The sequence below is a fragment of the Haliaeetus albicilla genome, chromosome 6 (genome assembly GCF_947461875.1).
Source record: "Haliaeetus albicilla chromosome 6, bHalAlb1.1, whole genome shotgun sequence".
In the NCBI taxonomy this organism is placed as follows: Eukaryota; Metazoa; Chordata; class Aves; order Accipitriformes; family Accipitridae; genus Haliaeetus; species Haliaeetus albicilla.
Window position 1 is genome coordinate 9,276,765 of NC_091488.1, and position 13,210 is coordinate 9,289,974.

The 13,210-nt window shown below is 41.2% G+C and overlaps 1 protein-coding gene across 1 annotated transcript in view; it reads right to left on the minus strand.

Moving 5' to 3' along the window:
* MED14 (mediator complex subunit 14) overlaps nt 1-12,669 on the minus strand; it is a 37,212-nt gene extending 24,543 nt beyond the window's left edge. The window contains exons 1-7 of the mRNA XM_069784950.1: nt 12,254-12,669; nt 10,347-10,373; nt 4,774-4,879; nt 3,896-4,069; nt 3,006-3,135; nt 1,120-1,248; nt 652-759 (exon numbers count right to left, since the gene is read on the minus strand). Of these exons, the coding sequence (XP_069641051.1) occupies nt 652-759; nt 1,120-1,248; nt 3,006-3,135; nt 3,896-4,069; nt 4,774-4,879; nt 10,347-10,373; nt 12,254-12,435 (856 nt within the window). The 5' untranslated portion in view covers nt 12,436-12,669. The remainder of the gene's footprint in view (nt 1-651; nt 760-1,119; nt 1,249-3,005; nt 3,136-3,895; nt 4,070-4,773; nt 4,880-10,346; nt 10,374-12,253) is intronic.
* Between the last annotated feature and the right edge of the window lie 541 nt (nt 12,670-13,210).

Consider the following 13,210-nt stretch of genomic DNA (forward strand, 5'->3'; position numbering starts at 1 on the left):
GGTGTCAGACAAGAGTGTCACAACAGCTTTGTTTTATAGATTTTTAACTCTGATCATCTTTTAGGGAAAAGATTACTAACAAAGAAATTCAATTCACCGTGTAGTTACCACTAACCTCATCTCCCATGGTTACCCTAAAATAACATGATTCTGTTTGTTTCTGCAGAAACTGTTTCACTGAAAGCCGTTTCACATTGTCAAGCAATTTGCCCTTTGCACATAGAAAATCACTGCACTACTTCCTGCACATGCTATATCTCATTTTATTATTCACACAGGTGCAATACAGTTAACACACCATCATCACCTTACTGCAGTTCTTGGTAACAAGAATTATCAGCTACCATACCTTCCAAGTCAGCACTGTATTCTATCTCCAAAATTAGCACATGTAGCCAGCTGCTGCTACACTGACTTAACACACAACCTGCTGTCTTGAGTACCTCACCTTTACCTTTGCTAATTAACTGTGTAAGATCAAATTTTACATGCTGGCACCTGAGAATAACTGTTTCCAAGGCCATCGTTTTTACTCCATGTCCAGACATTTCCCCCTAGCTTAACACGGAATCCATTTTTTTGACCTCCAGCTACTAGGACGAGCAAGGCTACATTAAACAGCTTATTCGGAAGCAACTTTTAGAAGGATACGCAGACAGCTGTACATGTCCTGAAGTGGCTTTTCATCAGCAAACAGCCGTGACTGGACCAACTGGTGGATGAAGTTGATCTGCATGCTGTGAACCAAGGCTCGACCATCTTTCATGAATTAAAAATAATTCACATTAGATCAGGAAACTAGGTATTTAAAATAATTAAATAAATTAAAAAGAAAAAAGATACAACTGTACTGAGCAATTTCCATAGAAGAATTTCTAACAAAATAAAAAAAATCCTTGGGTTACTCTGGAAATTTCAGTCTACTACACTGGCACAGTCTACCATTGTTAAGGTATTAAAACCCTATAGAGCAAGGTGAAAACAGAACAAGTATATACAGCTTCATTATCTTAAGTTGTGATATGCAAAAGACCCAGTTAAACAAGACTTATATAGCATCAGAGAATGAACATCATGTTAAAAAGAAAGTGTAAATGTTTGATTTTTATTTTTTTTTACCACCAGTTTCCTTGTCTTCAACCAAAATTTCCAGTTTGAGAAGGCGCCAGGGGATGTCAGGATCATCACCCATCACTGTCAATGTGGCCTCAAACTCACCCTCAACTCGGAACTTCACACGGCCATTGGCTAAGGAAGAAAAAAATGTTTTATTTCACTCAGTCTCCTAAGATGCCTCAAAATATCAGTGTAGTAGCTCCTGGCACTCACAATGGATTACTTCCCTATGGTTTCTGCTCTGTTGCATATGTTTCTGTGCAACTCTGAAGACTTCACAGCTGCTTCTGCACAGAACCAGTGTCAATAAGCAGCATGGACAGATGTACCAAACTGTCCTAAACAGCAGTACTTCAGTCACAGTAACTTGTTAACACTTGTGCTACTATAATACAAAGTTAACAGAGAGCTGACTACCAGCCTGACAAGTTACACAACCAAATAGTCTGGCTTAATTTTTCCAATTCTTTGCTATATCAACAATGGATACTTTAAGCAATATTCAAAAGATGTTCAGAATATGATCTCAGTCCAGGCTGAAATCTAGCCCTGGAAACACATCTCACTGCAAACCATTTATTTAACATTAAAATATTGTAGCTCCATTTTCACGTGAGGAAGATAATCTTTTGCATAATTTATATATATGCACGAAAGCAAAGATTACGTACACTATTTATCTGATTGACGTATATATCCTCACACCTTTGTGAACACTGCTATCAATTCCAAGAACTGGGAACAAAGACTGTCAAAACTATGTAAGCAAGGTCATAAAGAGAGTGGGTGGCAGAGCAAACAGTTTAGTACAAGTCCTTACTACAACCTGAGGGTCAACTTTCTTCTCAATCCCTTAACAAAATATGCCATATACCTTTACAATTATAGATGTATAGGAACACTCCTATAGAAATTTCAACCATTTTAACTCACAAAGATTTGTTTTCAAAAACATCTCAGACATGCTCTTAAAACAAACCAAGGACAAGTATAACAAACCCCAAACCAGAAACTAATAGTCACTGAAATGTTTAGTTAACTGAAAAATCTGAAGAGCTCAGACATATATCCATCTACACTTCCGTTAGACAAAAACAGCTCTAATACTGACGTTGCAAGTGTTCACATAGGGACCAGTGAAAACCTAAGATTTTTCAGAAACATCTTCGATCTAGGTCTGTGGGGTATGGTTTACACATGGCTAACCTTGTCTTAGTTAAAAGCATGGACTAGGTCCATTCCAGCCCTATTCTCTGCGATTCTGCAATAACCTAGACCAGTTTATAGCCATCCTTCCTGTAAAAAAGGTCATCTTAATATTGACCACTACTTGGGCTAAATGAAAACAAAGATGTGAAAACAGACTGAGAGATCTGGCACTGCAGTGAGCCACAGAACTAAAGGCATGCATAAATCGGAACAAATTCTGTGCATGAAGATGAATACCAAAACAGATTAAAAAAGCAACATTAGAGTGACTTGTTTAAGCTAAAGGTCAAACAGTTTCTACAGAAAGACCTAACAGTTTAATTAAATTGCATTTTAAAATTAACTTAAGATAAAGCAGTTACATTATTAGGCCTAAGACTCTTTCATAACACATTTGCTGAAAGAGCAAGACCGTGTCTACAACCCTTTGCCATTACCTACATAGAATTTCTTCTTGAAAGTAAATAATATTTCAGCAATATTATCAGTGCCCTCACTTTTCAAAAGGGAAAACATGTATTTTGATGTCATACAGAGACAGGATCCCAGTATTCACAGATGAAGCATGTGTGCCTAATGGTCTCACTTAAGCTACCTTTTAGCTTTGCTTTAGCACTAAAGCAACAATTTTATATCAGTGTGCAATAATGTATTCTTCAAAAAGTAATTCCAGTTCTCACCAACTGTAAGATTTGCCAGCTGTGGAGGGAGATCTGTAGTCACTAGTCGATGTCGAAGAATCTGGTTTAACTGATGAAGTGTGGTTTGCTTCTCACTTTTTGTTATTGGGTCAGGAGGGATTATTTTATCCTGTTAAAATAAACACAAACAAGTCTATATATCTCAAACATGTATAATACATTGACAGTAGTGGTGGTGAAAACTAACCAGACTAGAAGTCTCAAAATATAAATACTACAGGCCATTACACACGAGCAAAGTTTTGTATCTTACACTCAGATTTGTTATCTAGTTGATTACATTTTACCCAAGACTGACCACTGAATAAAACTGCTCAACATGGATCAATTAAATAAATTCAGGGCCTTACATGAGGCTAAACTTCTTTTTAAATACTAAGATTTGAAAGCCAATCCTTATCTGTAGCTACAGATCTAAGTCACAGGTACTACCGTTTATATTACTTCACAAAATCCTGTTAGTCTGCATTTTAACAGAGAGCTGTTAAGTATTTCAGTAAATTTCCAAATACAGGCAAAATCTCTAAGAACAAGAGATGTCGGTATCTCCTTTTCACACTTCATTTTTCTAGGATGGTGGCTTAACATGTGCAAATACTTAAAGAACCAAAGAAGAAGAGTTGCTACTATACTCATCCTAGAGCAGAACTAGTTTAAATGGAGAGAATGTTTTACTGGGAAAACATAACTTGTCCAAATAGGAAGTGCTCTGCAAGAGAAACTGACACTACAGAGACTTGGCACTAGGCCTGTACTAAACGACAGTTCCATTTGCACATAGACAGTTAGTTTAATGAACATGCATTTGATACTGTACAGAGGATTACCTTCCCCCTCCCCTGGCCCCGACATATGGTAGCATTATTTACCCTAATGCAGGTAGGCAGACGTGGGTATGATCCAGTTGTCAGAACATCAATAGCATACGGGATAGCAAAACTAGGTAGACGAGCATGAACCAAAGCATCTCTAGCTAGCGATGCCAGACGATCAGCAGTGTCCACAAACAGAATGGCTTGCTGATCTAAAAAACTTGATATCATCTGCAGAGGACAAGGGGGGGGGGGGGGGGGGAGAAAGGAGGGGAAAAAAAAAAAAAAAAGGTATGTGTCCAAAAAATGCACAAATCAATGCCCCTTTATATTCAGTTCATCTAGTACATGCCAGAGATGATTTTTATCTGTCACTTCCAATTCAAGTAATCACATCTATAAAACAAAGGAAGAATTAATATTCTGGCCATTTCTTACATTCGTGTGCAAGGACACTTTAAATCTGCACGCCACTTCTGATGCTGTGGAGGGTCTGTAAAGCCTCACAGCTCTTTATCTGATGATTGCTACTGGAATGCAACCATACTTGCTTGTAATCACTCCGAGCTTGTTTTTTGCAACATTCTGGACTTTATTCTTATTTAACCAAGAGCAGGACTAAAGTGATAGTAAGAACTAACACACTGAGATCACCATCTTCCGTGTCCTATAACCTAAACCCAAAGCACTCCTGAAACTATGTGCAGACAAGCCTTTCATTTTTTGCCACTGATGAGTTTTTGGGAACATGAACTATTAAAAACCAAAATTATACAATTTCTAAATAGGAAGAAATTAGTTATAATTTAATATTCATTGGCCTATAAAATAGGCTTTTGTTTTTTTAAACTTCTATAATAAGGAGAAGTTAGGGTGAACCAAGATCCCATATCACTTAAGGGGTTATTTCATACCAAACTCTGTTGCTAACTTACCGCACATTTTTCCACCTTTCCAGCATTATTAGCCCATTTGACTAAGGCTAACAAACGAACAAACAGTTGACGAGTGCGACTTGCAAACTGCACTATTTCTATTTTTCTGGAAAAAAACAAATGTACATTAAGCCAGTGCTCAGATACATAATAAAGCTGCAATTTAACTCTGTGCCAATAAAAAAAAGCTGTACTTATAACTTCTAATTGTGTTAATGGAGGCATCACTAATATATGGCTTGTTTGATTAGAATATGGGGAAAAAAAAGCTCACTGTTCTGAATACCTAAATGCTAACACCTTACATGGATTCTAACCAACCAAGACTGTCTGGGGAAACAAAAAAAGCATACTCACATGAATTAATCACTGATTTTAAGAAAAACAATTCTATAGTGAACTCAACCGAACTATTTTTATACCTTTTAGAAGATTTCCCCGGGGCTTATGATTAAGTTGAAAGTAGACAAGGCAATATACCTAAGGGTTACAGGAACTGGCAGTAACATTACACTGACATTCACTTAAAAAAAAAAAAATAAAATTGGATACTAAACAAATTTAAGACTCCATTACACAGCATGTTATAATATACCACCATTTTGCCAGGAAATGGGGTGGTGGTGGGGAAGACCACAAAAAGCTCCCACCCTTTTACTTTCCTCTCCATTCCTGCCTTGCAAAGAAATTGGGATAAGGAGAAACTACTGACAGTCAATATTCCTCCCACCATGCTTTGTATGAGATAGTCAAGATGAGGCAGTGTGTTTCTATGTCTTAAAAGTTATTTTTCTTAAAAGAGAATGTAATAAGGGCATACCCAGATTTTCCCACTTCATTACAGATCTACATTGTAGATGCATTAGACAAGACATGCAGATCTACAATGTAGATCTCTAATATCATATACTCTGAAATACCATTTCATCTACTGTTCATGAAAGTTTTCCTCCCTTTCCACATGTTCAATTCACTAATTTCACCATGGTCTTCTAGTTACTTTGAAAAAAAAAAAAAAAAAAACAACCCAAACCCAAGATGTTTTCCTGATATGGTTTTCTAAAGTAACATCCTGGTTTTGGCTGGGATAGAGTTAATTTTCTTCCTAGTAGCTGGTATAGTGCTGTGTTTTGGATTTAGTACAAGAATAAAGTTGATAACACACTGATGTTTTCAGTTGTTGCTAAGCAGTGTTTATACTAAGTCAAGGATTTTTCAGCTCATGCTGCCCTGCCAGCAAGCACGCTGGAAGGGCACAAGAAGCTGGGAGGGGACACAGCCAGGGCAGCTGACCCAAACTGGCCAAAGGGGTATTCCATACCATGTGACGTCATGCTGAACAATAAAACCGGGGGCAGTTGGCCAGGGGGTGGTGGATCGCTGCTCGGGAACTAACTGGGCATTGGTTGGCAAGTGGTGAGCAATTCCACTGTGCATCACTTGTTTTGTATATTCCAACCCTTTTATTATTATTGTCATTATTAGTTTCTTCCTTTCTGTTCTATTACACTGTTCCTATCTCAACCCATGAGTTCTACCTTTTTCCTTCTGATTCTCTCCCCCATCCCACTGGGTGGGGGGGAAGTGAGTGAGCGGCTGCGTGGTGCTTAGTTGCTGGCTGGGGTTAAACCACAAGTAACAAAAGCATTTGGACAAAAAGAACACTCATCAGCGCAACAGATATTGGCCTCTAGCAAACAGAAGTTGCACCTCCTTCTGATCCTAATCTCTAAAACACATACTCATAATATAGATAAGAGCCTGTTTCTGCTGAAAGTGTTGGTGTAATGAGGTTAACTCTTTGTGCAATAAGTAAAGCATAATTTGCTTGTAGCAGATGAACATTTAGGCCAGAAGCACAACTAATACCATCTGGTCCAGTTTCTTGCATTACATACTACAAACCTCAACCAAGAGCTTGGGCATTAAGCCAATAACTTCTCTGTGTTCTAGAGCATATGTTTTAGAATGGCATTCAGCCTGATATTAAGATTTCAAGTGGTGGACAAGCTGCTATATGTACATACTGCTCTAATAGTAACCACACTATGAGAACAAGATGTTGAGAATTTTGAAAGATTCAGAAAAACTTTATGGGATTTGAAAGATGTCTATGGTGAGACTTTAGAAAGCCAGTAATCTCTCAGACAAACTCCATATAGGAGTTGCTAAAATCTAGTAGTTACGTCAATCAAACTCCTGTGGCGAGAACAGCATGATAGCAAGAAAAATTCAAACTGATGTTCTGTGACCGGAAATCAAAGGTAGACCCCCCCCCCCCAAAAAAAAAACCCCCACAAAAAAGCAGAGCAATTTAATAATGAAAATTATTGATAAAACTAGACAGAGTATTCCAAGTAACCGTTTCATTAGTACCACATGTATGAAGTTACAGAAGACATCTACTTGACAGAATCTTGCTTCCAGAATCACCCCTGAATGACAACTGTGTTGGGAATTCACATCCATCTACTTCTCTACCAAGAACCCAAAGTCTTTCAGTTTTGCTGCATTCCTTCATTATAGATACAGGACCTTATGCTGGGCTGCACAAAAAAAAAAAAAAAAAATCAACCTCCATCAACAACCCGCATGATGTGAAGGAATGCACTCTTTGGAAGTTTACAGGTGATGCCAAGCTGGTGGGATCAAACAGAACAACCTCAGCTGGCTGGAGGAACTGGTCGACAGGAACCTCATGAAGTTCAGCAAAACAACATGCAAAGTCCTGCATCTGGAACCAGTCTCACGTAACAGCACAGGCTGGGTACCAAGCAGCAGCTGGGCAGCAGCTCTGCAGAAGTGGACCTGGGGGTGCTGGTGGACAGGTGAACAGGCATCGGCAATGTGCCGTTGCAACAATGACAGGCCATATTAGCAGCTGTGCAGCCTAGGTCAAGGAATGGGATTAGTCAGCATTTGTGAGACTACATCTGAAGCACTACGTCCAGTTTTATACTCCCTAGCCAAGAAAGATACTGCCGTACAGAAGTGGGTTAGGGGCTGGAACACATGACATACAAGGAGGGGCTGAGGAAGCTGTGTTTGCTTCTGCTTAAGATGAGAAGGCTATGGTGAGATCCTACTGCCATATTTAAGTATTTAAAGGGGTGTTACAGAGAAGACGGAACCAGACTTCTCAAAAGTGCAAAAGGCTGAGGGACAACAGCCACAAATTAAAACAGTGAAAAACTAGTTAGACATTAGGAAAACTCTAAAGAAACACACAGTGAGGCGGTCAAAGACTGAAGCAGGTTGCATAAAAGGGTTGCAGAAATTCCATCCTTGAAGATATTTAAAACTTAACTGGATATGACCCTGAGTAACCTGAAAGAAACTGTCTTTTACTTCAAGCAGAGCGGTGGACTAGGTATCTCCAAAGTACTGTTCCAATGAAAATTATTATCCGTGTCGATGAAAGGAGTGAGATAATGGTAATTTTGTCATTAGAAAAGAATGGAACTCAACGTTCCACAAAAATTAGGTGTGTAATTGCACTGTTGAAGTCATGAATAACATGTTTTTACAACAGTTCTGCATGTTTTGATTTTTTTAATCTTGTGTAGGTGATAGAGTCTTTGCTGCAAGTTTGAGAAGTAACAGTCTTGTTCAGGAACTACTGCAAAACCAGTAAGAAAACTGCCTGTTTTTAGGAAAACAGTATGTTTATGTAGTTCTTGGAAGTATTTTGACAATACTTCTCTTTTAAATACTTCTCAGCAGGAACTGTTCCCCACAACAGAAGACAGGGCCTCGCAAAGTCATTATAATCCAAGTTCCAGTTAAATCTTATACAGCTGTTACTGTATTCAGATAAAAGTTTCCCACATATTACACTTTGTACTGAGCAAAAAAAAAAAAGGTCTCCATTATCAAGAAGCAAGCCCCTGAATTTCCTTCAGAAACTGTATTTCCTTCAGAACTCAGCACTATTAATTTTACACCACAGTACTAAACCACTTCTTTCTTGCTGCAGAAGTTATTTATTCCTGTCATCGATAACTAATAAACGACCTTTTACAAAGAAAAGCCACACTATACTACAATGCATAACTTCCTATCGGTTTTTCTTATCACGGTATCTTTTAGCTAGGTACTGTAGTAATTGAACTTAGATTTTATGTGAACTTTATTAGAGGATAATACCATCACAACTTCACCAAAGTATGTATGCCATGTCACCAGGTTAGCTTCAAGAAACAGAGCTTGAAGCCCAACTACTGCTGCTGTTGCAGCTCTCAAAGTTAGGAAAAATAGAATAATCTGGATAGTTAAACTACATTCCTTACAGATTCCCTCCAAGAGCTGGAAAGCCACTTCACCAAGGAGAGTTGTAAATCAAAGCTAACAAGGATGTGAACATTTAATTTCAAGACATTTTCAACTACAGGACATTCTTTGTAACCATTGAAGGCTGTCTTATTTTCTTTTATCTGTAATCCATTGGGACTGAAGTTCTCGCCCCAGACCTGTGTGCCCCACAAAGTAGATTCCAGCTTTATCAAGAAATGCTAAACATCTAGATGGGAGAAGCCCCCCTCCCCCTGTACGAGGGAGCCCTGGACCCATATTGAATGTAATTTCCTCAGCAAGTAGAGTGATAATAAAAAAAAACCAAACAAAAAACAACCCACAGCCAAAAAAACAATAAAACCCAGATTGTTTCTCTTTGTAAAAGATTATGCATAAGGAAAAGAGGTACAAGGAATCATCCCAGGTTATGATTCCCTGAAAATGGGATTAATTCCACAACATGTTATGAGAGTTTTGGAAGATTTGGGATAACTGAATTGATGATCACCCTTGTACACAGAATTCTTTATTAATATTCTTAGGAATATCATAGCTGCTATATGTCTCCAAAGAAAATTAGGTCAATTAGCATATCAACGCAAATAAAGGAAACAATTTCCTGCAACTTCCATAAAATTTATTCAAAGAAACAAAAAAGTAAATCAAATTCTTTCATCTTGGGGGGTGGGGTTGGAGCGGAGTGGGGAGGAGAAAGGCCTGTTCTGGTCTCTTACATGTGCTGTCTAATAATCTTCACACTTCAAAACCGCATAGAGCAGAAGCAGAAAACAGTGCTCATGATAAGAAAGATCAGGTAACATGGAAAAAAGCAAAAGAAGAGAGGTTTTTACCTTGTTTTCATTGTTGAACTACTTCTTCTGAACAAAGTTTCTTTATCACACTAACTAGACTCTATTTAGGTTCTCCAGTTCCCTTTCACATCAGCTTTACTGTCACGTCATTGTTTCAATATTCATGAAGAAAAAAATGCCCTGAACAGAGTTCACCTACTGTAACAGCAACAGTATGTTACAGAACAGTGCAACAAAAAAGCCCAAACAACAACAAAACCGAAAGCCAACAAAAACTAATATTGCCTTTGATGCTGAGAAAAATCTTGAAACTATGTAGTGACAGCAAGATAGACAAGTCTTATTTTCTTGTATAAAAGCTAAAATTAGGAGAAAAATATTTTATTTAAACAGTTCTATATTAATCTTAACATCCTAAACAAAGTTCTATATTTATCATGCATTACAGATTGTCTTATTGTAACTCACCTTTCCATATCAGTCTTTCTTGGTAACCTATATTAAAAACGAAAAGGGAAAAAAAAAAAAAAGAAATGCTTATTATATACTGTTCTATTACGTTTCAGACTACTAGAAGGTTTTTTAGTAACCTTCAACTAAGTACAAGAAGAACTTCTACATACCTATAAAGAACATTTTAAAATAATTTCTACAATTGTAAATGTTTCCTGAATACAATGAAATTTCATGTTTGATAAAGGAAGTAGCTTGACAGCTCTAGAAATCAGCCTAGTCAAGCTGTGTAATAGCACCACAGGGCACCTGCCACTACTCTGTACCAGGTAAGCTGGAATTGGTCAAATTAATTTTAAAAGCTTCATAAAGGGTGCTGAAATCCCAAGATTTCTGCTAATCTAGGGAGCCACATAGTATCACTGCCTGTGCTTTCTAATTGATGACTCTCACTCAGCATCCATGACTAGAGTTAATTAATTCATAGTAGCAATCCTAGAACATCTGCAGCAGGTGTTAAAATTGGCTGTTTCCTGACTTGCCTGAAATGAGTTTCTCTTCCCTTTTTAATTAAACTAAAAGTGGAGAAATGCTGTACCCCAGAACTTTATCAACAACCTATGTGACAGATACTACTGCAGAGAGGAGACTGTATTTCTGTAGTGTTCTATGGGTATCACAGGCATCTCATTTCAACAGTTATTTTTTTATTCTAGGACTAGGCTGGTGCTGGTAAAAGAATGAGAAATCATTTTGTTGGAGGGAAGGAGGAGAATACTTTCCAGCTGGGCTTTCTACTAGCCAAACCCACGCTTTGTGGGGAAATACAGTGGAAAAATCTAGCTTGCTTTGCTTTTGGAGGGGACATCGCATAGCTTATAAACTACTTTGATTCACCAAGTGCCCAAAGCATTCCCCATGTGTTGTTCACAGCACCCATTTTATCTTGTACCCTAGTTATTTACTTAAGTCAAAAGGACCTGTTCTACACCTTAAAACAAGAATAAAACACATCACAGGCACGTGCTCCTACAAGAACACATACAGTATCAACTACTGCCTACACATACCACAAACATACAGGAAAGACTTCTTGACTCACATTTTGAAAGTTCTTCCAAAGCAAACTAAAATTCTAAAACTCGTCCCTTCCAGAGTTTGAACACTCTTAACCCCAAGTCAAGCAAAACCCTGTTTGCATACTTACCAGATATGGTATTTTGCAAGAACTATACCTATTTTTTTGTTTGTTCTGTATGTCACTTCTTAAGACATACAGTTTCCCCACAAGAACCTCTAAGGTTAAACAAAGTAAAAGGAAAACAGGTTTATTCAGAGTCCAAATGCTTTCAGGAAAGTTTTTCTTGGCCCAAAAACATTCCTTTGTTTTGCCACTTCAAACACAACATCATCAGCACAGCAAATCATAAAGTAAATGTAAATAACTTATTTCCCCCAAATAATCAAACGGTATTTTAAGAAGTACGCAGGTAACTCAAGGAGGTGCAGCACCTGAAAATATCTCAGTTTCACATGTTTCAGCTTCACGTACGTTGACATCAGTACAAACACTACAGTTGGGTGTTTTGACAGTAACTTGTGGGCAAACTTAAGCATTTAACCAGACGACCTGCATTCAGTTGCTCTGCGTTCCTTCACAATCATTTTCTCTCTTTATGACTGATCACCTGGCCACTTTCGCTAGGCCCCTGAACACAGCCCGATGCAGAGACAGACCTGCGGGCACGGGGCGCTTCCCCGGGGAGGGGGACAAGGGGAAGGAACAACCGCCTCCCCCCACTCCAGCCCCGGCCGGGGTGCGGGACAACATCCCTGGCGAGCCCTCCTCATCCTCCCGGGATGCTGGGAGGCGGCACTGCTGGCCCTGGCAGCCGGGCCGGGGGGGAATTTGGGGCACTCACAGGTCGGCCAGCACGGTGAGCTCGGCGTAGGTCCGGTGCAGGAGGAAGTCGATGAGGGTGCTGAGCCGGTAGCCGGGGCTGGCGGCGGCTGTCACGGCCCCGGGAGCCGGCGGGGCCGGGGCTGACGCCGGGCCCCCGCCAGCCGGCACCAGCTGGTTGCTCTCCAGCTGCACCGGCGCCATGGCGGCAGCGGCGGCAGCGCCTCAACCCCGGGCAGGAACCGCTCGGTAGCCCGGGGCGACCGGCGCTCCCGACGGCACCCGCACCCGTCCCGACTCGCCCCGCACAGAGGGAGCGGGGAGGGCGGGAGCGGGCCCCGGCGCTGGGGCGGGCAGGCGGCACCGAGGGGAGCTCCGCAGCGCTCAAATCCCGCTTGGCGCAGGGGCCGCCGCCATGTTGGGGGCACGGAACCGGAAGCGAACAGCTGTGGCGGACCGGAAAGAGAACCTTTCCGGGAAAGCCTAACTCGGGGCGGGGCGGGGGCGGAGGGGGGGAGATGGGACCGCGCTGGAGTGGGCGGGGCCGGCAGGTGGCGGCGGCGGCGGGGGGCGCGCGCCGGCCGCTGAGCCGTTGGGGCGGGGCGGGGCGGGGCGTCGCCTCAGGGCCGGCGGGCGGGAAGGGCGGCGGGCTGGCGAGCCGCCCGGCCCGGCAAGTCGCCCGGCCCGGCACACACTTCACCTCTCCTGAGGGCCCCAGGCGGGGCGGGGAAAGGTGGCCGGTGCCTGGGAGTCCGGCTTATAGCGCGTCGTGCGCCGGTCTGATGACGGGGAGGCTGGAGGGGCCGAGCCTGGCCGCCTCGTCGTGGGGGGAGGAAATGGCGCCGTGCCCGGCAACGAGCTGTCGGGACGAGGGCTGGGGCCGGCTGCCTTCCCTGAAAGGCTTCCCGGCGGCGCCCGATTGAAACGTCTGTAAAAGATCATGGGGGTTCCCCCCGAACGGGGACGGCTCTCCCGTTGT